The 27944-nt window shown below is 43.9% G+C and overlaps 1 protein-coding gene across 3 annotated transcripts in view; it reads right to left on the bottom strand.

The window, feature by feature from the left end:
- Positions 1-27944, bottom strand: part of PCCA (propionyl-CoA carboxylase subunit alpha) — a 305003-nt gene that overhangs the window by 210453 nt on the left and 66606 nt on the right. For all 3 annotated transcript variants that reach the window (XM_084767907.1, XM_084767906.1, XM_084767905.1), the window contains 2 exons: positions 8335-8466; positions 496-532 (listed from right to left, as the gene is read on the bottom strand). In XM_084767907.1, the coding sequence (XP_084624033.1) occupies positions 496-532; positions 8335-8466 (169 nt within the window). The remainder of the gene's footprint in view (positions 1-495; positions 533-8334; positions 8467-27944) is intronic.

Below are 27944 nucleotides of genomic sequence, written 5' to 3' on the forward strand. Positions count from 1 at the left end.
AAATGCTCCTCGGCTTTCTTTGCTCTCCAGTCAGTGTCACATGTCCAGGTCTCGCCTCTCCTGTTCTACTGTGTCGTTCCTAGCAAAGTTATTAAGTTGATACTTAACGTTTTAGGAAAAGGTGAGAACTTGAACACGCTTGTCAAGAGCGGCTTCATATGCACCATGTGTGTCACGTCCTTCACGCTGTAACGACGACATCCACAGGCAGACATTGTGTCCGATCCTCAGGGCTCTTTGAACAATGACTTGTTTAATTCGCTAGTGATCTCATCTTATGAAAGAACTGGAACTAAGATCAAATGACCCTGAAAATCCACTTTAATAATAGGGTATGGTAATTCAACTGATAAATTCTTCCAGATCCACAAGTAATCAGAGACTGAAAACTTATTAAAATATTATTTGCTCTATGGGAATTACTTATTACACGTTTGCTCAGCCGTATCTGCTAAAAGACACAGAAACACTACCAAAGTTAATTTAAGGACTTACCAATTTCCCTTGCAATTCTGACAGCTTCATCTGCGTCCTGTAAAGGCAGGAAATGAGACTCCGCATTAGCCCCACGAGGCATTGCACAACGTCTTCAGGGCAGTCGTATATTGCACCACTGTCTGCTCTGATTCATTTCATGTTCAGTTTTACAACCTTCTAACCCTTTCCATTCAGAGAAATGTAAAATTAATGCCATAAGTGGAATGTAAATTCTCCTTCGTCGTTATTATATTAAGAAACTCAAAGCAGGTTGCACTGAGCTGGCAGGAAACATGGCCAGAATTGCCAGTGATTCGGTGCAGTTGCTGGAATTTAATGGCAGAATTTAGATGTTTACAATCAATACTGAATCGTAAATCAGATCATTAAAGCTTGTCTACAGCCGGCGTGCCACTTTACACACGGTGTTCTCCTGGGTTCTGTCAGCAGGGGGAGTTGACTGTCTATTGTTTGGGAGGCGGTCCATCAATTTTCTAGAAATAAGTAAATTTCCAGTGTCTGTAGGAATTACCAATTGTTTAAAAAAAAAAACTTATGATTTCCATTATCTTTTCTTATTTTTCAACCCATTTCTTTAGGTACATATTTTATCTTTACAGTTGTACTAGGTACATAAATTAAAGTTCAATGAAACTGTGAAGAGAAAGGGGTGGGACTGAAAGAGCAAGGTAAGGAAGGGCTCCTTGCTCCTTGCTGAAGTCGAAGGCCCGTGTTTACTGACGCGCAGATGCGTCCCTGCCACTCGTCAGCAGTGACACTTTAAAACCTCCTCAGCCTGAGCCATTCATCGGCCATAAGCGCTCACCTGACGTCTGCTGTGCAGCTCTATGTACACACTTTCCATGTAAGGATAAAGAGAATTCTGAATTTCAACACATTACTTACTCTAATCCAGCGACACAATATGAGATATCAGCCATTTCCTAAAACCACCAGTTGATATGTATGCAGGGATTTTTACACAATTTCAAAACATTCAAGTGAAGCCTGACATTTTTTAAGCTTTTAAATTACTAGATTTAAAATGAAGTGTAGTCACAACAGAACCCTCCCCCAACCAGGACTGTTTGAAATAACTGGCTCCTTTATGTCCAGTTTTAAAAAAAAAAAAAAAGAAAGAAAAGAAAAGAAAAAAAGAAAGAAAAGAAAAGAAAAAAGAAAATCTTCCTTAAAAGTCTTCAATACCCGACCACATCCCTGACTGAATAAGGAGGCTGGCAGGGGAAGTTGTCAGAAAAATTTAATTTCCTTTCATTAGCCAGTCTGCTCCACAAATAGGTGCTTGTTAAGTTCAAAGGAACCCTGAAAGCGACATCAGTTTTAAGTCTTTTTTTACTCCAAGCAGTCACATCTGCTAATGAGATTTTCCAAATAACAATTGTTTTCAAGTCAGAGATAAAGCTCTACCTCCCCCAAAATCAAAGTTTACTGTTTTACTATACCTTGCTGTTTTTACCAACCCTACATTCTCCAAATTTTTATCTTAAAAGGATAAAATAAAATAAAAGTCTATGAAAGCGATCATCTAGGAATGTCCACGGTTTCCACACACTGTGTTGGAAGGCTCTTTGTTCCAGCGGTGACAGTTATTGGGGAATACTTGCCTTTAATAGCCTCTGTCAGGAAGTGTTAAACCTGCCAAATCGAACAATTAGTGCCTCTTGGACAAAATACAGGAAGAGTAAAGACTGATGAGGACGGGCTTATAACCAGTTAGAAGGAAACTTTTAACATTTCAGTCAGTGTGCAAAGCTGTGTTTGCCAAGGACGGTCTCAGAGAAACTAAACTGTAAGCTAAAAGCTTGGAGCCCAGGGAAAGCCAACAGTACCCAGAATCCACTTCTCCTAGTTTGTCATGTATTTATTTTATATATGTACATGATACACACATGCAAAACTTCTCAAAATTCCTTATCTGCCACAGAACAATCTTAGCTCTTAACGCTAACCTTATACTTAAGGTTTTCTACTATGAAAATCAATTTCTATGACATGAACTTTCAGATAAAATCAAATTGCCCTGAAAATTATTTTTTCATTTGTCATTCATTGAGCCAAAAAACAGCACCGAGGACCTCTTGTGTATTAGATATTATAAGACACTATTACTGTTTTCAAAAATAAACATACTCACACTCAGCAAATTTAGTTTTACTATAGGATACATAAGGTTATGTTGGAAAACATAAAAACTCTAAACAGCCCCTAAGTCAATGGCATTAACATATGACACCGTGGAACCTTGTTTGTTTGTTTGTTTGTTTTTGAGACAGGGTTTCTCTGTGTAGCCTTGGCTGTCCTGGACTCACATTGTAGACCAGGCTGGTCTCGAACTCACAGGGATCCACCTGCCTCTGCCTCCCTAGTGCTGGGATTAAAGGCATGCGCCACCACCGCCTGGCCATGGAACCTTCTTACAGGGTAACAGATAGAGTTTAAAAAAAAAAAACGTTTAATAAAGCTTTGAACAGTCCATTGATCATTCAGGAAAAAACATAATTTTAAGTCCAATGAAAAAAAATATAAATATATCCAACCTCAGCCACCACCCCCGGCCCCTGACCCCTGACCCCTGACCCCTGACCCCCAGCAGTGGAAGTTGACACAGGAGATCCCACTGAAGTGTGCACAGGTACAAGGTTAAGCAGCACTTCACGCTGTGGCCGAAACAAACCACAGCCTCTGTGCAAATAGCTGCAGGCGTTTACCAAACTTGGAGAGCCTGCCTCTCTTCATTCACGGATTTAACATAGAAAGTTATCCTATGGGTACCTCCCTCACATATGAACAAAATTGTAAAAGACTTTATTATTTTTCAATTGTAATGTTCTGAGAGGGAAAGCAATTTAATGCACAGGCAACAGAGTCCATGTCAGAGACAGCCCTCACTCCCCTTACTAGTGGACCCACGTGGAGCCTAAGCTTTCCATTGGCTACATCTATGTGGAGGGCCTAGGTCCTGTCCACACAAAGTCCTTGGCTGGTGCCTCAGACCCCACAGGCCCCTCTGGGCCCTGCTTAGTTGGCGCTGTTGGTCTTCATGGGGAGCTCCTGTCACCTCCAGGCCCTTCTATCCTCTGCCCCCCAACACACACACTTTCCCACGAGACTTCCTGTGCATCATCCTGTCAGCAAGCATAGAAAAGCTCTCTTTCAGAGTGAGAGGGCCTCACTCAGGCTGACCTTGAAGTGATCCTCCCATCCCAGTTCTGGAGTGCTAGGATTACAAGGATAAAGATTCTGAGACATTAAATTCAAAAACCATATTGTTGGTGACACAACTATAATCACCAGTGACATCATACATCCAATGACATCACATCATCGCCCTACTGACCCAGCCTTGGCTGTCTTTCTCAATGGCTCTGCTTCACCCCAGCACTATATCATGCCCTGCCATTTCCTGCCTTAAAAAAATGGAAGAGGATTCCAATTTCAGTATCAACCTTAAGTTTTAACTCTATGCTAATGCCCTTGACACTTAGCAAACAAAAGTGACATTCATTCATTCATTCATTCATTCACTCATTCACTTGAGACAGGGCTGGCCTCGAACCCACTTGTAGCCCAGGATGGCCTCTAGCTCCTGATCCTCCGAAGTGCTGGGATTACAGCTGTCACAACCACATCTAGTTTTCCTCAGCCCTGGGGTAAAGGCTTAAGGCATATTAGGATTAGGTAAGCATTCCACCCACAGAGCTACATTCTCCACTCCCCAAAATGACTTTTCTTCTTACAGGACTGTGTCATGTTAACCATTTGCATGACATAGGCTGGAGCCTGCACAGCACTGGTAGCACACATGTCACCACCCTCACCGGCTCTCTTACTATAGCCTATCACGGTGCGCTAGAGTTGGCCCCACCTCTCTGTCCCTTGATCCTCCAGGACCATGTTTCCACTGGCAGCCTGGAGTCCACCATCACACTCCCTTGTGCCTAACTCACTGCCTCTCACCTACTTCTTAGATATCACTTTCACTAAAATGAGGAACACACAAACCCTGGGTTCAGCGCCCTTCTTATGTGGGTCTGCGTTCAGGGATGCGTATCGCTGAGACAGGCTAAACTGTCTGAGTGGTTTTTAGTCTCCTGTGGGAACTTCAAGCTCTTTGAAGTCAGGGTGAGCGGCAAGTAGACATTGCTTAATTCCGTTTCCTTACTCCTAGAGTCAGCTTCCTTGTACAAGAACCTCATGTTATAATCTTTGCTCTGCTCTCCATCTCCTGGGAGCACGTTAATTAGGTGATGTCTTAGTTACTTTTCTATTTCTGTGGCTAAACACCATGAAAGGGTTTAATTTGGTGCTCACGGTTCCAGAGGGCAGTAGAGACCGTGACCACCATGGTGGCGAGCATGGCAGCAGGCCACAGGCATTGCACTGGAGCGGTCGCTGGAGCACACATTGGATCCACCAGCAACAGGCAGACAAAAGAACCAACGGAGAATAGCAGCCCTAGGGACACATCTTCTCCAGCATGGCCGCACATCCTAACCCTTCCCAAACAGTTCCACCAACGGAGGACCAAGCGTTCAACTATAGGAGCCGAGGGGGATCATTCTCCTTCAAACCACCACATAAATGGTGAATAAACCTAAACTTGTTAAAGGCAAATATATGGTGCCCAGATGACTACTTAAAAATTACATTTTAGACATTCACCTCTCACTAATGAAAAGGATAGCTCAAGAACAGGAGAAAGGAAGGAAGGAAGGAAGGAAGGAAGGAAGGAAGGAAGGAAGGACAAATGGAAAGAGGGGAGGATTGTTCTATAAGTTGTTTACTTGGTGTATGTTAATTGTCGAGAACAACATAAACCTGTCATGATACTTCATAAATGGATAAAGATATTTTGATCATATTTATCCTCCACTACCGATAATTATCCCACCTCATTGGCCCCTTCCCTATTTCCTAACAGTCCCTTTACTATTTCTCTTTCTTTCTTCCTTTCTTTCTCCTTCTTTTGAGATAGAGTCTCATGGATAGTAGGATGGCCTCAAATTCAGTATGTAGACAAGGGTGACCTTGAACTTCCGACCCTCCTCTCTCCATCTCCCGAATGCTGATTGGCAGGCCTGTGCAGTGCTGAGGACTCAACACAAGATTTTTTTGCACAATGGGCAAGCAATCTACCAACCCCGTTTTATTTTCAAGCATCGCCCTGTTCCACTTTCATGGACCTCCTTCCCGTGTCCCACGTACAGGAGAAATATTTGCCATTCTGAGTCTGGCTTATTTCACTAAACATTATCATCTCCAGTTCCATACAGTTTCCTGCTCTTGTGGCCATTTGATTCCTTTAAACATGTTTTTGTTTTAATCCCTGGTCCTGCTCCAGTATATCCCAGCTGAGAAGAAGGCTGTGCTGCGTTTGCTGTTGCTGGCCGAATATCCTGGTGACGGAGATTGGTGGTGTTGCCCCAAAGAACCCAAGGACCCTAAACAGCAGGAAGTAGCTAAGGAAAACTACACCCCCTTCTCCCCACTAACCTTCTTTCTCTCCTACCTGGTGTTGGGGTGTTAGAAGGGATTGGGGTGGAGAAGGGGGAAAGAGAGAGAGAGAGAGAGAGAGAAACCAAACTAAAAATACATTTTAAAAGTACACCTACATCCTACAAATGACACAATTTATCCTTAATGACTGAAAAGTCCTCCACTGTGTCATGGATATACCACATGTTCTTTATCTGTGGTGCAGCTGTTATAACAGGAATGAGCAGGTCTTCTATTGTACGGAGACTTTGATTTTTTTCTGTTAAATAGCTAGGGATGGCACAGCTGAATCCTATTCTATTTACAGTTTCTTGAGGAAACTTCATATAAATTTTCATAATGGCACATAAACTTACATTCCTATCAACAGCACACAGGAATTATAGCTGTCCTATACATCAGAATACATATACAGAATTATAACGTACATTTGAAAAAAATCAAATTTAAAGGTCATAAAAGACCCAGAATGGGCTAGCAAGCCACTCCAAAAGTTAAGCACCACTTTTTTCTGTAAAAATACCTATAGAATATAAACAAAAAAAAATAATACTAGTGGAAAAATAATTATTCTGTATCATATAAAAGAACTGGCGTGTGTGGGAACAGTAGGAGGCAATTCTCTAACACAAAATCACGTACCTCCTTCCCCTCTGCCCTTCAGCTCACAAGAAGAGTCTGACAATTAACAGAGACATGTGTACAGTTTTGCGGCTATAGATGCAGTATCAACCCTAGCCCTGCCAATGTCACACAAGCGTTCCCTCTAGCTGTAAACCACCTGTGTGACAGGTGGGGATGACATCCCACACTCTTCCAGTGTCCACAGAGTTCACCTTTAGACCTCTAATCAAGGAGCAGCGCCTCTCCGTAGGAGACCCTACACCTATTAACTCCCACAAGAGAGCATTTACTGTCAAGCTGACTTATCAGACAAATGCTCCCGAAAGCCTCTTCCTTGAATCCCTAGGGACACTGATATTCAATGGGAAGCCAGGGTTAATCTGGACTCTGGCTCATCGGTACTGTTGTGATTAAATAAGATTCAAATTGAAGATCTCAACAGGCCAGGTGCATTGTCAGGAAACAAACAACAGCAAAAAAAAAAAAAAAAAGAAAAGAAAAGGAAAGAAAGAAAAACAAAACAAAACAAAAAAACCCTTCTCTATCCACCTCTACACCAACAAAGTAAAGAGAGGACAGTGTGTATCCGCTAAAGGGCTAATAGTGAAAACACTCTGCTCTGTGCTTGGCCAAGGTGTGGCCAGGCAATTGGGCAGGGTGTGGTTTTCCTGGAGGTTCAGATAAACAGCAGTCTGCTGCCAAGACCCTGTGAGGTGGCCTGAGCCTGCAGTCCCACCATTCCAGAGACAGAGCAACAGGATCAAGAGCCTGGGGCCTAGGATTCATAGGAGAGCCTCCCACACTGGGGTAAAATAAACAGTTAAATAAATAAAACTTACTGCCAAGCTCGTTTGGGGAGGTTCCTTGTACTTTGTGACTGAAAGACTCAACATTTTTGCTGGATCTTAGATGGCAATTAACCCACACTTGCCCTCAGCCCTAAGAGCCCTAGACACTGTCCAAGGCTTAAGGCTACATGGGCTTGATATGGCCAATGTGCCTGGTACCTTCTGTCAAGCTACTCAGAGCTGCAGAAGCTGGAAGCTGGCAGATAGAGGATGCAAAGAGAGACACGCTCAGGGGATTTGACTGTGCTCTCCCTCCCTCCCTCCCTCTCTCTTTCTCTCTCTTTCTCTCTCTCCCTCCCTCTCCCTCCCCCCTCTCTCCCCCCTCTCTCTTTCTCTCTCTCCCTCCCCCTCTCTCTCCCCCCCTCTCTCTCCCTCCCTCCCTCCCTCTCTCTTTCTCTCTCTCCCTCCCTCTCCCTCCCCCCTCTCTCCCCCCTCTCTCTTTCTCTCTCTCCCTCCCCCTTCTCTCCCCCCCTCTCTCTCCCTCCCTCTCCCTCCCCCCCTCCTCTCTCTCTCTCTCTCACTCTCTCTCATGAGACGGCCTCACTGTATAACCATGGGTGACCTAGAATTTGCTATGTAGGCCAAGCTGGCTTTAAACTCACAGAGATTTACCTGCTTCTGCCTCCCTGGTACGAGGATTAAAGGCATCCACCATGTAAGTTTTTCCCAATAACAATTCACACCACTATCCTATCCACTCATTAAATGCAGTAAATCAATGTCTTCTCCCTGCTCATAGTTTACAGCGTCGATAGCAGCCTGGCTTGAAATGCTCTGTTTTTCTCATATATATAAAAATAATTATGTTTTGCCACAGAATGCTTGACTGAGGAGACAAACCATAAAGATTTAAGTGAACGTTTCTCACCTTCACTACTCCATCAAAACCAGGGATTGTGTTGACCTTTGCCCTCTTGGCCAACAGTTTGCTCTCTATCTTGTCACCCATGGCTTGGATAGCGTGAGTATCAGGCCCAATGAAAGTGACGTCTTCTGCTGCCTGAGGAGAAAATAGGTTGGGACTTAAAACAAAAGAGCATGATATGAAATCACAATTTTTCTCAGACAAAAGCTCATATATATATATGCAATTATGTAACTATTTATATATGCATATATATATGCAACTATGTAACTATTTAACTATTATTTCTGTAGCCAAAGTTAAAATAAGCATGTGCGCTGGTGTATCAGAATGTAGATTATCATATTGCCGTATAGCACAATAGACCACAGACAAACAGAGCAAAGCTCGGCCGCCAAGAGCAAAGCGGTGGAGAACACCACTTGTGTAAACACTCTTCTTTGAAAACACAATTGACATGACACTGTACTTACCTGTAACACGCTCTCATTAAATAAACAGTACATCCCCTCCCAGACTGCCTCGTAAACCCCTGTATCCTCTTGTCTTCCACACAGTGCAGCAACAAAACACAAACACCCACGTTTATTAAACACCAGCTGTGTGCCCACCTTTGAGCTAGATGCTGTGACCACACAGACCCCAGCAAACTCAAGGAACAGAGACAGATACCTGATGCGTCAAGAAAATGTGGGAATTTAACAGGCACAAACATGGTTTTAGTTAAAAGTAAGCTTGGGAGCTGGAGAGATAGTTCGGCAGCTAAGAATACTTGCCACTCTGGTGGTAAACCTGGGTTTGGATCCCAGCACCACATGGCAGCTCACAGATACCTGTAACCCCAGTTTCAGGGGGTCTAACACCCTCTTCTGGCCTCTGTCGGCACTAGGTACGCAAATAGTACCAAAGCCAAAATAATGATCTAATTTTTCCCTCACATCCACCTGTTTGTGTTGACATCATTATAGTTTTATTTTAAGTGCTAATGGAGGAACTGATTAGAGACATGACAAAGAATTAGATATGCAGTGCCACCAAAGCCCAGACTAGAAAAGTAAGATGAGGTCATAGGGTCAAGAAATGGAGTTAATGACAAGGCAGGAGTGTATGCTGGGCACCCTGGGGAAGGCATCTGACTTAGTTCTCTCAGGGCCTTACCTGAGGGATGTGTAGACGATACATCGTATATTTGCATTGCTACTTATACAGAACTCTCATTTGGGAAAAAATTTTTTCATAACCAGAGTAGCTATATAGTGTGTAGCTTGGAGTGCCCTCCAAAAATGTCTCAGGAAGATTTAAACCTCCCAGAAGAGGAAGTGAAAGTATAAGAGGTCAGTGATGAAAGGGTGATGTGGAAAGACACATGTCCAGGAGACTGGAAGCCAGCTCGAGCCGTACAGTAGGAGATAAGCCAATACTCACGTCCAGGAGGCAAACACGGAAGCCGTAAGACAAAGAAAACTGGCTGAAAATTGCTCAAATGCATCAGACATCAGAGGAAACTAGAAATGAAGTTGGGCGTGGCAGTGCACACCTGTCAACCCAACACTTGGGAGACAGAGGCAGGAGGAAGACAAATTCAAAGTTAGCCTGGGCTACACAGTGAGACCTTCTCACAGAAATAAAAATAAAACACAAATGAAATAAATTATTGAGAGATGATATATTGAAAAACACCAATGTCTTTAACTTGAGATGATAGAAGCAGATAGAAGAAAGGAAAATTCAGTTTCGGTTCATTTGGGGATTGGCCAAGTAAGTGGCCTGCCAATTCTGGCTGAAGTAAATCAAGTGATGAAAGGAGCGTCACTCCCTTCCCTCTGCTCCTGCGGTTTACTCCTGTTATGCCAACTGTAAAAGACAGACTGACTGAAGAAAAGCCTCTATGCTGCATACAATACAAGGCTGGCTTCATAAGGAAATGGGAGCCAAAGGAACAGCTAACAAGGGCCCTACATCTGCTGTGCAGAACCCCTACCACTAAAGTATACACACCCCAGCCCGCAAGAAGTTCTCAGGGTTTTTACAGAGGTTTGCTGAGCGTCTGATGAAACACTGTCAGCTGTGCAAGCGGCAGGGCAGCGTATGAGCATGACATCATAACTAACTGGGAGAAACGTAATGAAGCCTGTCCGCCTTGTCCCTCCGCCCCTAGCACTTCTCCTGCAAAGATCTTCTGACCTACTCAAGAAGAGCTAAAAACAAAACAAAACAAAACAAAACAAAAAAAACAACAATTTCTACAGTTTTATGACTTGCTTCACGGGAGGAGGTGGGAGGAGGCCAGAGAGAACTTCTGTTTCTGCTGGTGGCTTAAATTCCTCCCATTTCTAATATCAAAAATGTCTTATTTGGGTATAACATGTCCTAAAACCCATCAACGACTGTGTAAGGCACTACACTGAGCAGTGATACAAAGAGAACACTAGGATGGTAAGAGGGCTAGGTCCACAGGGTGCCGACCACACAGGAACCCAGGACCTACGGCCACTCACGCTAGGAACTGTAGAATCCAATGTGAGGAATCTCTTTGGCCACAGTAGATGTTCATAAACTACAATTCCATCCACATTTTTACACGCTTTTAGTAGAACCTTCTTTGATGGGAGAAAGATCTTACACAAAGCTACAAAAATGTAAAACACATGAAAAATATGTCTGGTCTGTATAGGAAGAGTGGCAGGCCTCTACTTGCCAGTAACCTGTGCCTTCCGCAGCATGAAGAAGCCACAAGCTGACAATCGGCGTGCTTCTGCATGCGCCGAGCTGGAACTCACTGGGCAGGATGCAAAGCCAAGAAGCAGCAGCAAGCACGCTTTGCCCAACAACTGTCTTTTCATTTTACCTGCTAAGCTGCATTATTTTATCATCAACGCTGCTTTAAAAGCGCTGTGCCAGGTAGATGCAATCAAGCAATCAGGGTGTCCACACAAAGGGCTTAGGAGATGATAACGCAAGTGAGAACATCGAAATACTCTGCGATTACAGAGCAAAGCTGCTGATGAACAGCAGCCAGGCGGCCTGGACCCCTGACCAACCCGACGCTCTGCACGTGTTCTAATTTAAAGAAAATGACTTCCTCCAAAATGCAGAATTATCCCCAAAATGCTCACATCAAGCATGTACTTAGCGACTATTCTTTATGCCATGTGACAGGAAAGAGAAATGGTCAGTAAGCACACCAGGTCGGTTCTCCTCAGACAAAGGCTTGAGTGAGGGGACTTTCTTTCATCCACGTATTTAGGATGCTCTCCAGGTCAGAAGCCATGTGTGATTGAAGAAAATCTCAGACCCCTGGCTCCCACAATGCTATAATAAAAAACAGATAGATAGGTGATGGCAGATAGATAGATAGGTAGGTAGATAGATAGATAGATAGATAGATGATAGGTAGATAGATAGATAGATACATGATAGATAGATGATAGATGGATGGATAGACTGACAGATAGATAGATGATAGGTAGATGATAAAAGGGTGAGAGTGTTGCCAGAAGACTGATGGTGAGGGTACCACTGTTCCAAAGTCCCAGATTTCTGACCGGAGTGAATGGTGAGATTTTTAAACTTGAGAACAAACAAACTTTATCCATTAATAACCTTTGGATATGGTGCTATTAACTCTATCTCTTGTTATCCATGGTGAACACAAGAGACATATACCTTGGTCTTTTGAGACAGGGTTTGTCTGTGTAGCCTTGGCTGCCCTGGACTCGCTTTGTAGACCAGGCTGGACTTGAACTCACAGCGGTAGGCTGCCTCTGCCTCCCTGAGTGCTGGGATTAAAGGCGTGTGCCAGCTAAGATTTACTTTTTAAAATCTACTTTTTAGGTCCTTTTAAGTTTGCTAAGAATGGTAAATAACTGAATGCAGATAAATGTCATTTAATGATCACAAGAGCTGGGATTCTCATCATCATTGGAAATTAATGGTGATTCACAGAAAAAAAAAACATGAAAAATCCAAAATTGCTGCTGCAAGATTCTGCTCATTTTCTAAGTTCTATGATTTTTATGTTTCTGATAAAGTTTGACATGAGAATGGAGCCAAGAGGTGAAGTTTAAGGATCATGTTAGGAAAATAATGAGTTTAATTTACAACAGACTTTATTTTGGGAATGAGAACAGAGGAGAGACATTCAGTGGGCAAAAGTGCTTGTCGGGTAAACATTAGACCTGAGTTCAGATGCCCAGGACGGAGGTAAAACACCAGGCATGCTCGCCAAGCACCTACAACCCAACGCTGTGGGTGGCAGCGTCCCCTGGGTCACTAGCTAACTCAGGTAAGCAAACCAGCAAATCCAGGTAAATTGAGGGGCCATGTCCAAGGGTTTACGGCAGAAACTGACAGACTTGGGTACCTGATGCCTTCCTCCTCCAGCCTCCCGACAGGTGCACACACAGAGAAGGAATAAATACTTGTAAAATTTAAAACAATAAATACTTTCTACTTCAGGTTAGCAAATTGCTCATCTATGAATTTACATTTTCTCCAAATGCACACACTTTAGGAGCTCCAGAATTGATGCTTAGAGAATCATAAAGTCAGCATCACACAAGAGACAAAGGACAATTAAAAAAATTTGCTAAACTACCCAAAGAACCCAAATTCTAGGTTTTAAGGCTATTATCTGTTTAAGGAAGGAAGGTTCCTGGTAGAAAAGGCCATTCCCAGCACTAGCACAGGAAGCTAGCATATGAGATACGCTGAGTCAGCAAGAGCATTTTCATAAATTGATACAAGCATGTGAGGGCTCACACGAAGGCCACTGGCCTGTGGGACATAAGGCTGCTGGCTCATTCCAAAACATTACAAAAGAAGAAGAAAGAGGTTACGAGGTTAATCCATGTTTTCTAGACCTCAGAATAAAACCTGCTGTTGCCCATTCTAGTTATAAACCTCTTGGGCATGTACCACTGACTCCTTTAAATAGCGTAGTTCTTCAAAAATCAACATAAAAAGAAATTGATCTCACACATGATGGTAAGCCAAATAAAAAATGTCAATGTTAAAAAAAAGAAACCTAAAATGCTTTTATAAAGAAAACTAAAGAAACTGGACAGATGGTTTCGTTGGTACAATGCTTGTCACACAAACATTACGACCTACATTCAGATCTCCAGTACCCATGTGAGAGATGTCCAAGGCAGCTGCAACCCCGGCACGGGTGGGAGAGGCAGGAAGGCCCTCACCAGGCAGCCAGGCTAGCTGACTCAGTGGGCTCCAGGTTCACCGACAGATCCTGACGCAAAAATCAATGAGTGAGTGAGTGAGTGAGTGGGTGGGTGAGGCAGGTTGGCCTTTCCATGCCCAGGCCAAACAGGAAGCCTCATCGCGTGCTTTCTAGATACGTGCAACTGTCGCACCTCGTCAAAGAAGCTTCCTTTCGCAGCACAGAGGCTACCACAGAGCCACAATTGGTCAGAGTGCAGAAAATGAGCGACAGTGGGGTCCCCAGCCCCAAAGTGACATCTGTGACACAATTGCTGTGCCCAAAGCCCAGTGAACATGGTGGAGGGGGCAACAGAAAGATTTTCAGGGCCAGGTTATAAGAACAACCCCTGTGAGATGGTGTCTGCCAGACATCACGAGGAGGCTCACCCACACACTCTCAGTTATATGGCTGCCTGAGAAACACCTGTGCAAGGTCACACCAGCCAACGTGCCAACGTGGACGGAGGGGAAACTGACACAGCCCTACCCCTAGGTGAAGAGCTACAGGCCGTTCCTGGCTGTTAAGGTGGTAAGAATCACTTCTTTAGGGATGAACCCTTGATAGCTTGCTTAGCCTAAGTGACGGCCTTAAATCCAGGTACATATAGGAACATTAGTTGGACCTGGTGGGGGGGGGGCAGCTGTGAATAAAACAATAGTAATTATAGCACAGGAGTTCGTGAACTTGAGAGGGAGGTGTTGGAGACAGGAAGCTGGAAGAGTTAGAAAAGAGATCTGGGAATTACGTGAACACAGTGTGCTCATGTAGGAACAGCTCTAAAACAGTACATCCTAACAATGACGGGGTCAGCTGGGTGAGCTGGCGCAACCCTAATCCCAGCACTCAGGAGGCTGAAGCAGGCAGATCTCTGTGACTTCAAGGCCAGCCTGCTCTACACAGTGAATTTCAGGACAGCCAGAGCTACAGAAAGAAAAACCCTGTCTCAAAATTAAGCAAAACAGATAGATAGATAGATAGATAGATAGATAGATAGATAGATAGATAGATAGATAGATAGCGAGGCGTACTCCTGCCCGTTCCAGAGATGTCTGCATTGTCTCCTCTGCAATGCCAGCCTGACCCTTAGGCACAATGACCAGGGCTGCTGGGCACTGAGTTCACCCCATTACACACCTGGCCACCAGAGCTGCCTTCAACTCCAGCGATTGGCTGTCGATATCACCTTTGATTTCACTAACCGCAAGTAAAAGGTCTAAACATTGTTACACACATGGCATGGTCCACACCAGCCAAGGCGGAGAACAGGGACCATGGCATCGGTGAGACTGGGGCCCAGCCAACAGGAATGGGGCAGGGTTCGGTGCTGAGCACGCTGTGGGGTCACAGCCGTGGGGAAGGCTGGACGGAGGCTACCTGAAGAGTAGAGCTGAAGGAGCCATCATCTCTGCCCTTCTGCCAATGCCCTCATATTTGTGATGGGCATGAACCGTGAAAAGTGTGACAGCTCACTCAAGATGGTCAACAACTCCCTTTTGCCATAAACTGCTTAGCCTCACAGGGCAAGGTCATCCACGACAGCTTCAGTGGAGGAGATCGTGACCGTAGTCCATGCTTTTACCTTTACCTAGAAGACTGACCTCTGTGTGAAACCTGCAGCAGGACGGCCATGGGGCTGCAAAGAACATCACACCCCACTGGTTACTGCCAAGGCTGTAGGCAGGCCATCCCAGGGCAGACAGGAAGCTGGTTCGCATGGTCTCTCATGTTTCTGCCCCCAAATGTAGACCTGAGATAGCACCGAAAGAACACTACTAGATAACCAAGGACAATACCATAGTAAACATAGAGCCCCTACTCTGATCTAGCCAATGGACAGCATGATCTCCACAGTTATGTGGAGAGTGGGGACTGACTCTCACATGAACTCTGGTGCCCCATATTTGGCTACCTCCCATTGGTGGGGCAGCCTGGTGGCACTTGGGGAAAGAATAAGCAGGCCACCAAGATGAGACTTGATAGCCTGTTACCATATAGTGGGGGAGGAGGTTCCCCTCGGTCTTAGACCTAGGGGAGGGAAATAGGGTGAAAGTGGGAGGGAGGGAAGAATGGGACGATACAAGTGATGGGATAACAATTGAGTTGTGATCTGAATAAATTAATAAATTTAAAATAAAAATTTTAAAAAAGAACACTACTAGATGGCATAACATTAGGAAGATGGTGATGGTGCAGGCATCAGAGAGGCTGCCAAAGGGCATCCTGGACCATGCTAGGGATCAAGTTGTCTCCTAGGATTTCAACAGTGATACGCATTCCTCCATCTTTGATGCTGCGGCTGGCACTGACGTCACCAACTACTTTGTCAAGCTTGTCTCCTGGAATGACAAAGCAGTTGGCTACAGCAACACGGTGGTGGACTTCATGCTTGCATGGCCTCCAAGGAGGAAGAAGCCCTGCAACCTACCCCAGAAAGAACGTGAGCAGAAGCAGGCAGTAGGTCTGCACCACTCAGCCCCCACATCGCAGTTTCGGTCCCAGACCTCTAGAATAGGAGGAGCTTGGGGACCCGACTTTCTCACATACCATCGATAAAGTTTGCTGTATTATAAGAACAATAATTAATAATAATAATAATAATAATGTGGAGAGCAACTGAAGAAGACACGCACATGCACGCACACACACACACGTACACACGCGCACACACACACGCACACACACGAGCTTTTAGTCAGAGTACCCACTCGCTGTACAGTGCAGAACTCTAAGATGACCTGCCATCACTGTATTTTCTGGAATGACAAAAACAGTATGCTCCCCAGCTCTGTGGCAAGCAGTGAACAGGCTCCAAGGTGCTGCACGGCATCCGCAGAGTAACAGAGCAGCAGACAGAGGAGCCCCTGCCACCCTGCCCCCGCCTCCCTGTCACTGCTCCCACTCTCGTCTCATGAGGCGAGGTCTAGCGTGCTGTACGCTGGGTGCTAGGAGCTGTGAGTCACTAAGCTCAGAGTATGGTAAACTCAACCTGCAGAGAGCTTTCTTATGGGGACATAAACAGTTGCCGTCTCCAGTAAGGTCACTTCCAGGACTTCTCCGCGGTGTTGCTCAATCTTTGGGGAGATGGTCTGGTTTGGTCTGGTTAGAGCCTAGATCATCTAGACTTGAGATATGGAGCAGGCTGGCCCTCGAGGGGCTGTGCGCAATCTTCTAACCTCTGCGACATAGCCCACCACACTGTGACATGGGTTTCTCAACTGAAAAGCAAATGAATAATTCAGCTTCATACCAGGAAAGGAATTTTAGTCACGTTGCTGTCTGGAACCCAAGGGCTGTTGGGAGAGAGGGGGGGGGGAGGGAGGGAGGGAGGGAGAGGGAGGGAGAGGGAGGGAGAGGGAGGGAGAGAGAGAGAGAGAGAGAGAGAGAGAGAGAGAGAGAGAGAGAGAAGGAGGGAGGGAGGGAGAGAGGGAGGGAGAGGGAGGAAGAGAGGGAGAGGGAGAAGGTTCTGCCTCTCAGCAGTGCCCTGGCTATTTGAAAGAGGACACACAGCTCAGGTCAAGAATTTTTACCAGAAGAGATTTCAACAGGCCTGGGACAAAACAGCGTGGGTCCTGGGAGGGGTGGAGGCCTGTGCCACTCTTTAACAGAGCGGTTCTAGGTTCATGCAAGGTAACAGTCATGACTAGAGCGATTGACGATGCGTCCCAGTGAACTCTCCCACCACTCATAAGAATAAAATTTAGGGGCTGGAGAGATGGCTCAGAGGTTAAGAGCACTGGCTGTTCTTCCAGAGGTCCTGAGTTCAATTCCCAGCAACCACATGGTGGCTCACAGCCATCCATAATGAGATCTGGTGCCCTCTTTGCCATGCAGGCACACATGCAGGCAGAACATTGTATAAGTAATAAATAAATGCATAATTTTTAAATGAAATTTAGGCATGTTGCAGCAAAGCTAAGGTTCTATTTTAAAATTCTAAATCAAAATAGAAGCCAAGAGTCCCTGATGTTGTTCAGAATGCTCCCTGACTGTGGGTCCCAAGAGTCCCTGACGTTGTTCAGGATGCTCCCTGACTGTGGGTCCCACTGACACCTCACAGCACCTTACCAACTTCACTTCATCTACAGGATACTAAATCCTGACAGTGCAGGCAAAGGAAGCCTGGTCTCTGTCTTTGAATATTGGCGAGATCTGGATTTCATTTAATGTACGCATACTCTGCATTAAATGTCTACTTGGCATGGTGGGCTTAAGCAGAAATATCACTTCCAGATGACAGCAGCAGGCAGGGTTTAGTTAGGGGAGAAAAGCACCGCAGCGTTCGCTTTCTCCACTTCGGCCACTGGCGGATGTGAAGCTTCCTGCCCAGGCCGTGTTAAGGAACATCACACTCCACGCTCCTCACACACAGTAGGGAGGGTCACAACAGCAAGTGAACACTCCAGCTCTACTGCTTGGAACCAAGGTAGGCTGCAGTTCTATTTTCTAGCTAATATTAAGTCAAAAACCATCATTTTCCTGTATTAAATGTTTTGGAGTTCCTAAGGAAAAGTGCTTAGAAATAAATAAGAGGCTCTTGGTTCTTTTTAATTTAATTTTTAAAACATTTAAATAAACTGTAAATTTCTGGAGTTTTTACTTTCAGGTTTAAATTTATGGAGAACATATTTTTTTAATTCAAATTACTGCTTTCTAAGTTGAATCTGGAATCATTCCACCATTTGTCAAAGATTTTTGTCATCTTTGTGCCTATGTGTTTTCTTGTCTTCATTTCCCTGTAATCAGCACTTTCTTAAAGTGTAGAAGAAAGAGGCTTGTAGTGAGGATTCTGGTTTCTTTAAAATCCCAGTTATGTTATCTAAACATGTTTTTGTTTTAATCCCAGGTGTGGGATATGGGGCTGCTTCAGACTGTCCACAGCAGCTGACTATGATTTGTCTCATGCTGGTGGGGGGGGGGGGGGAGGGGCATTTTTTTTTTACAAGCTCCAGATAGTTTGTTTGGAATTCTGGGAATTCTTAAGAGGGTATGAATGGGAGAGCCCTGAGAGGGCCTGTGGTGGCTGCTGCTCCCCTTGCTGCTGTGGGTTCCTGCTGCTGCTTTTGCTGTTTCTGGATTGCTGGCTGCTGGTGTTCTGAGGACAAACATTCGACTTACCCTAAAGAAATCAATGCCCCTAATCAACATGAAGTAATCTAAAGAGGTTGGCGCCCACTTTCCCCCGTAGCCTTCTTTCTCACCTACCAAGTATCTGGGGTTGGAAGGAATGCAGGTGGAGGACAGTGGTAGATGTAAGAACCCAGGAAAGTAGCCAAAAAGCCGGGTTACACATGGCACCCAGACACGGGGCTGGGCACAGTGGGAAGCTGGATTTCTAATGCCACAGGAAGGATGGCAGGGAAAGAAAGACTGAGTGTTCTGTTTCAGGACATCAGAAAGAAGCACTGCAGCTGCTGCCATGGAGCTCTCTGCCACTGTGCTTCCAGAAGGGATTTTCTGGGGGGGGGGGTTGTTTTGTTTTGTTTTGTTTGTTTTGTTTTGTTTTTTGTTTTTCTTCTTCTTCCTATATTCTGTTTCAAAAATGGTTGGGAGAATAGTTGAGCAGTTTGAAAATTTTCAAGTGGATGTGGAGGGGTCTGAGAAACAAGCAAACAAAACAAAACAGAACAAGGAAGGATGGAATGGAAAAGCCAAAAACCAGTCACTCTATTCTCTTATTTCTATAGGGTTGCAGCATTGGCTGTGCAACTGGGGAGGATGCAGGTAGAGGTGGGAGAGCCAGGAAAGTGAACAGCACCCAGGAAGGGGAAACTACAGGAGCTCAGACCCGGTGAGTGGGCAGGAAAACAGGAGCTTCCCACAGGACGAAAGAGAAAAACCAGGTTAGAAGGCAGATCGCTTCCTGGCCGGGTACCTTGCAGTTGTGGGGGGGGGGGGAGAGGCATGGCACACAGCCAGGAGGAGGGAGAGGTTGTGCAGAGTGACAGGGTTAAAGAAAACAGCCTGTTTTGAGCCAACTGTGTCACTAGAGGAAGAATGGCCTGGCATTACAGAACCACCACCAGCTTCCCCAGCAATTGTGCAGCACACGCCTGCTAATGGTGCTGATCATGATTAAGATGAGACGATGTGGTGTCCTATAGAAATGAAAAATCCGAGGAATCTCAAAGGGGCTGTTGTTTCTTATGGATACATTTCCCCTTGTGTTAAACAAATATTAAGTAACTGGGCTACCCAAAACAGAATTATTCCCCAAGACTGGAAATGTCTGGTAACTGTTGGTCCGCAGTTACAATGGTTAATGGTCAATGCGGTGGAGGGAGGAAGCTACAAACACAGAACAACAAAAAAAGAGCAAGGGGAATGAGTATTGTGAAAGATCAATTGCTTGGTGAAGGGTGGTGACCTACAAGAACAGATTCAAGCCGGGCGTGGTGGCGCACACCTTTAATCTCAGCACCTGGGAGGCAGAGGCAGGCGGATCGCTGTGAGTTCAAAGCAGCCTGGTCTACAGAGCGAGTCTAGGACAGGCCAAGGTTTCACAGAGAAACCCTGTCTCAAAAAAAAAAAAAGAAAAACCAAAAACCAAAAACCAAAAACAAAACAGACACACACACACACACAGAGAGAGAGAGAGAGAGAGAGAGAGAGAGAGAGAGAGAGAGAGAGAGAGAGACCGAAAGCACAGATTCTATTTGATGATGCCATTATAGGACAATGTCTCTTGGCGGCTCTAAGAGCTTGAGACAAAGTTGAGGATCCTGGGGAAAATCCACCTCATTCACTAGGATTGTACAAGGCCTGAGGAATCTATCACAGATATCTCACAAAGACTGATTTCAGATGTGAGCAAGGCCAATCAGACCCTGATGTGACACAGGTGTTGATAGAGACCTTGGTGTTTGAGAATGTGAATACTGAATATACATGAGCAATTAAACTGTTAAACGAATGAGCAACCCCAATGGACAGATGGAGAAGGGACTTAACTGACATCAGCTTGCATGAGCACCACCATGGCTAGAGGTCTCAGATACCATGGCAACATCATAGGACAAGCTACAGCTAGAGGTCTCAGACATCAAAATGCCCACTGCTTTATTGCAGTGAATTCGGCCATTTACAAAGAGGTTGTGGCCAAGCCGCTAAAAGCCTCAGATCTCATAATGTCCAGTGCAGTAACTGTGAGAAATACATGACTTTCTGCCAGAGAACTGAACAAGCCATTTCTGGCAGCAATGGAATTTCAGAAGGAACCCCTAGACTTCCTGGTGTTTGCAGATGTTGTGGCAAGGGATGTCATTGGATAAATGAGCACAGGTCTAAGAGAGATGTCAGATGTAATCTCTTGCTACCATTGGAAAATGAAATGGGAGGCCTGCCAGCGTGAGGCCCCGCAGCAAAAAAAAAAAAAAAATATGAGCTGTTTCCTTCTGGTAAGCCAGGAGATAACAAACAGGCAGCAAAGCCTCCACTACGCATTGCTGATCACATGCAATGTGGCCAGTGCTGCTCTAGATTTGGCCACAGATAAACCTCTTGCCCTATCCCCAGAAATTCAATGTTACAAAATAACCACTGGCATTTATGGTCCTTTGCCTTCAGGAACAGCACGGATGATCTTGGGGAAATGTGGATTAGCTTCTCAAGGAGTCAATGTATATCCAGGTACTAGAGATACAGATTTCAAGGAAGAAGTTACAATTATCGCATATGTACAAAGAGAGACGCAAATTAGCACAGGTGATAGGATTGCTCAGCTGCTACTGTTTCCCTACATTAAAAGCAAAGAAGAACAGGAGGAATTGGGGCTACAGTGGCTAACAATTACAGACCAAAAGTAAAACTGCAAGTGAATGGCGATAAAATTAGAAGGGTTAGTGGATGCAGAAGCTGATATGACTATTATTTCCCCAAAATCCTGGAATTCAGAATGGCCACTCCAGAAAGCTTATACAGTTTATAGGAATAGGTAAATTATCTTAAATAAAACAAAGTGGAGACAGGGTTAAATGTACGGGACCAGAAGGGAAAACAGGGAAGTTGAGACCTTATATGGCTGACATGCCCATAAATTTATGGGGAAGGGATCTTTTACAACAATGAGGTTAAAATTAATATTTCTGCAATCCCAGAGATAGCTCATGATGAAATTAAGGGGGAAATGGCAGCTGCTCCTAAGGAAGGTACTGACATGTGTCATCAAAAACAATTGCAGGTTGTGCCCATTGTCCAAACACAGGATATCACAGGAATTGAGTTTGCAAATTTATAAGGGGGTGGTGGGGCACAGTGCTGAAATTCCAGAGGTTGACTGCCAAACCTTTATGGGTAGAGTAATGACCTTTAACTAAGGAAAAACTACAGGCTCTTGGAGGCTGGTACAGGAGCAGCTGAAAGCTCAACATATAGAAGAGTCTGGCAGTCCATGGAATTCCCCTGTGTTTGTTATAAAAAAAAAAAAAAAGAAATCAGGAAAAATGGAGGATGTTAACAGATTTAAGAGCAATGAATAAAGTAATCTAACCAACGGGCCCTTTACAGCCTGGAATTCTCTTACCTTCTCCATTACCTAAGTCATGGCCTATGATAGTAATTGGTTTATTTTTTTTTTTTGCTTTTATTTTTTTTAATTAATTTATTCATATTACATCTTGATTGTTATCCCTTCCCCTGTTTCCTCCCATTCCTCCCTCCCTCCCACTTCCCCCCTTCTCCCCTCCCCTATGTCTGTGATTGAGGGAGACTTCTTCCCCCTATGTATGCTCTAAGATTATCGAGTCTCTTCTTGGTAACTTGCTATCCTTCTTCTGAGTGCCACCAGGCCTCCCCATCCAGGGGACATGGTCAAAAAAGGGGCACCAGAGTTCACGTGAGAATCAGATCTCACTCTCCACTCAACAGTGGAGAATATCGTGTTCGTCGGCTAGGTCTTGGTAGGGGTTCGAAGTTTACTGCCTATTTTTCCTTGGCTGGTGCCTTAGTTTGAGGAGGACCCCAGGACCCAGATCTGCCTGTCATAAAGTTCTTCTTGTAGATTTCCAGGACCCTGTGGGTCCTATTATTTCCCTATTCTTCCATGCTACTCTCGCCTAAAGACTCAATAGGATGTCCTCTCCTCTGACCCACTTTCTTGGTAAGTAAGGTTTTTCATGGGACGTATCCCTTGGACTAGTGTTTTGATATAAGTGAGTATATACCGTTTGTCTCTTTTTGCTTCTGGGTGAACTCACTCATTATGATAATTTCTAGGTCAATCCATTTGTCCACAAATTTCGGGAATTCCTCGTTTTTAATAGCTGAGTAATACTCCATAGTGTAAATGTACCATAGTTTCTTAGTCCATTCTTCTACTGAGGGACATTTAGGCTGTTTCCATGTTCTGGCTATTGTGTATAAAGCAGCTATGAACATGGTTGAGCATATGTTCCTGTTGTGTGTTAAACACCACAAAACCAAACAACCCAATTGCAAAATGGGGCTTAGAACTAAACAGAGAATTCTCAACAGAGGAATATCAAATGGCTGAGAAACACTTAAAGAAATGCTCATCCTCGTTAGGCATCAGAGAAATGCAAATCAAAACGACACTGAGATTCCATCTTACACCCATCAGAATGGCTAAGATCAAAAACTCAAATGACACCACATGTTGGCGAGGATGTGGAGAGAGAGGAACACTCCTTCACTGCTGGTGGGAATGCAAACTAGTACAACCACTTTGGAAAGCTATCTGGCGTTTTCTCAGAAAAATGGGAATAGGGCTTCCTCAAGACCCAGCTATCCCACTCCTTGGAATATACCCAGATAGTAATTGGTTTAAAAGATTGTTTTTTGCATAATCCCTTTGCATGAGCATGAGAGAGAGGGGTTTGCTTTCTCAGTACCTAGTCATAATAATAACGGCCCGGTAAAGAGATATCACTGGAAAGTGCTTCTACAGGGCATGTGAAATAGTCCAACTTTACATCAATATGTTGTGTAACAGCCACTAGAAATAATTTATGAGTAATTAGCTCAATCTATTATTTAGCATTACATGGATGACATTTTGTTGGATGATTCTGACACAGATACTTTAGAGAAAATGCTTAAGAAAGCAGAAAGAATTCTGCCATACTGGGGGTAAAAGATTGCTCATGAAAAAGTACAGAGATTCTATTAACTATTTGGGTTATAAAATAAAACAACAAAAATTCAACCATAAAAGGTACAGATCCATAGACATCAGTTGCAAACTCTTAATAATTTTCAAAAGTTAACATGGGATATTAATTGGATATAGCCTGGATAACTACTCCTGAGTTAAGTAATTTGTTTCAAATGTTACAAAGAGATCCGAACTTAAACAGCCCAAGATGGTTAACAGCTGAAGCAGAGAGAGAGTTAATTCTGGCAGAACAGAGAGTACGAGATGCATATGTGGATCAAATTGATCCTAAACTCAATTGTATTTTGGTTGCTTGGCTTTCAAGGCATTCTCCTACAGGCTCATTATGCAAAAAGAAGATAGTATAGAAAATGGATTTTCAAAGCACATAAACTAAGTAAAAAAAATGTAAAGACTTACATAGAAAAGGTTTCTGAAATAATCATGAAAGGCAGGGTAAAACTATATCAATTGTTAGGAACAGACCTGGCCAATATTGTAGTGCCTCTTACTAATACTGAGAATACGTCATTGTGGGTAATCAACGAAGATTGGCATAGATCTGGTAGTAACAATTTGAGAGAAATTAATAACAAGTACCCTAAAAGCAAACATCTGCAGTATATAGAAAGAACTGATTGGACTCTCCCACATATTGTAAAGGGAATGCCAATTCTATAATTACACATTTATTGGAAATCACATCAATTATGTGGATACCCAAACAAAATAAGGCTAAAAATGTCCCTGCACATGTCTCCAGTAAGATGAAGCAATTCTTTCCATATTTTAATATAAAGCACATTCCAGGTATACCACACAATCCTATAGGACAAGCAGTTGTAGAGACATCTAATTGTACTTTAAAAGAAATGCTTATTAAAGGACAGCATCTTCAACAAATGGTGCTGGTCTAACTGGATGTCTACATATAGAAAAATGCAAGTAGACCCATATTTATCACCATGTACAAAACTCAAGTCCAAGTGGATTGAAGACCTCAACATAAATCCAGAGACACTAAATATGTTAGAAGAAAAAGGGAAGAGCCTGGAACACATTGGCACAGGAGACAGCTTCCTGAACAGAAGAACTCCAACAGCCCAAGCCTTAAGGTCAACAATTAATAAATGGGACCTCATGAGGCTGAGAAGCTTCTGTAAGGCAGAAGACACTGTTAACAGAGCAAAGCGACAGCCTACAGACTGGGAAAAGATCTTCATCACCCCTACATCTGACAAAGGTCTAATATGCAAAATAAATAGAGAGCTCAAGAAATTAAACACCACCAAACCAAACAACCCAACCAATAAATGGGGCTCAGAACTAAACAAAGAATCCTCAACAGAGGAATATCAAATGGCTGAGAAACACTTAAAGAAATGCTTAAGGTCCTTAGTCATCAGAGAAATGCAAATCAAAACGACCCTGAGATTCAATCTTACACCCATCCAAATGGCCAAGATCAAAATCTCAAGTAACAGCACATGCTGCCAAGGATGTAGAGAAAGGGGAACACTACTTCATTGCTGGTGGAAGTGCAAACTTGTACAACGACTTTGGAAATCAATCTGGTGCTTTCTCAGAAAACTGGGAATAAGGATTCCTCAAGACTCAGCTATTTCACTCCTTGGAATATACCCAGAAGGTGCTCCACCACACAAGGACATATGCTCAACTATGTTCATAGCAGCCTAATTCGTAATAGCCAGACCCTGGAAACAACCTAAATGTCCCTCAGTCAAAGAATGGATAAAGAAATTGTACATTTACACTATGGAATACTACTCAGCTACTAAAAACAAGGAAATCTTGAAATTTGCAGGCAAATGGATTGAACTAGAAATTATCATAATTTGTGAGTTAACCCAGACTCAGAAAGACTTACATGGTATATACTCACTTATAATTGGACACTAGCCCAAGAGGCATGTCACATGCTAGTCTTCACTTACCAGGAGATTGGGATAGATGCAGAGACCTCCTATTGGGACTCTAGGTGAGAGAAGTATGGGAGAATAGGGAAACAGAAGGATCTAGAGGGTCCTAGAAACCTACAAGAAGAACATTATGATGGGCAGATCTGGACCCAGGGGGTCTGCTCAAACTACTGCACCAACCAAGGACAATACATGCAGTAAACATTGAACCCATTTTCAGATCTAGCCAAGGGACAGCACATTCTCCACAGTTGTGTGGAGAGCAGGGACTGACTCTGACATGAACGCTGGTGCCCCCATTTTGACCACTTTTCTTTGGTGGGGAGGCCTGGTGACACTCAGAGAAAGAATAAGCAGGCTACCAAGATGAGACTTGATAGGCTGTGACCATATGGTGGGGAAGGAGGTCCCCTTCTGTCATAGACCTAGGGGAGGGGAGTAGAGTGAAAGAGGGAGGGAGGGAGGAACGGGAGGGAGGAAGGAATGGGAGGAGACAAGCAAGGGGATAAAAATTTAGATGTAATCTGAATAAATTAACAAAAAAAAAGAAAACAAAGAAATACTTATTTAAAAAATGAAAAAAGAGAGAGAAAAAAGAAATTCTTATAAAACAAAAAGGAAGAATAAAGACACACACACACACATACACACCAGGAGAGACGAAACAGTGCTCCAGACTTGGAAGCTCCAGACTCTAAGCTTAGAAGCTTAAAATCTTAGCTCCTGACATGGAAGAAGAGACCCAGAAGGACAGCAAAGCAGGTGACACAAATGCTAATTCCGTTATGTGGGAACAGCTCAGGAGACTGGCTGAGACAGGATTGTCTAACTTTCTAAATGATAGAACAAAATATGTATCTCCTTTTTAAAAAGTTAACAGCTTTAAGACATAGAGATAGAAATGAGAGGCTTCACACTTAACATTGTATGCAATGCTGAGCTGTGGGTTAGGTTTAAGAAGACTTGATACTCTATGAGCATATGCAGGGGAGGAGGTCCCCTCAGTCACAGACATAGGGGAGGGGAGTAAGGGGAAAATGGGAGGGAGGAAGGAATGGGAGGATACAAGGGATGGGACAACAATTGAGATGTAATATGAATGAATTAATAAAATATATTAAAAAAGAATTACTGCATTTTGCTGTTGTTGTTCCTCCTTTCACACCTCTTAAAGAGGCATTGTCACTGTTATACAGTTTCCATGTTTAAAATGAGCTGTTTTCAGATCTCCTCGATTCAATTCATTTTGTTTTGTTTTGTTTTGTTTCGAAGACAGGGTTTCTCTGTGCAGCCCTGGCTGTCCTGGACTTGCTTTATAGAACAGGCTGGCCTCAAACTCAGAGATCCACTTGCTTCTACACCCTATGCTGTGATTAAAGGCATGGGCTGATTCAATTATTTTTTTAACTGCCTATGAATGTAGCATAAATTAGTTTGCTGTTTGGTAATAAAATTATTTTTCTAATTTAATTTCAAAGTTATAACTTAAAGCGATAAATTTTGGTGAGCAATTTTACAAAAACCATAATCTGACAGTGCTTTGATTAGCATAAGAGGACGTGGACGTGGCGTTGCTCACATTAATACAAGGAGCTGATAGCAGAAAGGCTAGGACACAGGGGAGAGGTGACCGGCCTTTTAGTCACCAGTCCAGACATCAGATTTCATCTTACAGCTGTCAAGGTAGCCAGTGTTTGACAGTCTCTCAGCTGTTTATATTTAACTTTAAAACATTCCTAAGTTTCTTTTAAAATTCACTTCACATCACTTTTCCTCCATGCACCTTGCTTAGCATACTGCTTTTTAGAACACTTCAAGTTCTCAGCGACTCTGCCGGATGGGACCAGAAGTCACGTGGTGTGAATAAAGCACTCTCTGGCTGTGGTTAGGAGGTTCTGCTCGCTGGTCAACGGCTGAGCTCAGGTACAGCCTATGACAAGGCTCGTCTCGGATACTGAGTGGAACGCTAGCGTAGCCGAGATCCTGGTTCATAGCTGACTGCCCTCGACAACAGCATGCTCACTCTTCACAGGCCAGAATCCACGATCTGCTGCTTTCTTTCTTTACTCTGTTCGGTAACAAAGATGCAGTGTAGCCAGAAAATGGGTGGGTATAACGCTAACAAGAGCCGTAATACTTATTTAGTAGCTGTTGTTGAAGCCGGGGCTGTTTGCTCTCAGACTCACGAAGGACCTGAGGGCGGCCTTGAGCTACTGATGTTCCTGCTTTTCCTCCCAAGCACGCCACATCCAGCTTGGTATTTAGCACTATTTACAAGGGATTGGTCTGAAGCTGGTTCTGCCCTAAAGACCATTTTACCCAGATAAACTTTCATTCATTAGGTTCT

Source organism: Acomys minous (assembly GCF_964271855.1).
Source record: "Acomys minous genome assembly, chromosome: 18".
NCBI classification, from domain to species: domain Eukaryota; kingdom Metazoa; phylum Chordata; class Mammalia; order Rodentia; family Muridae; genus Acomys; species Acomys minous.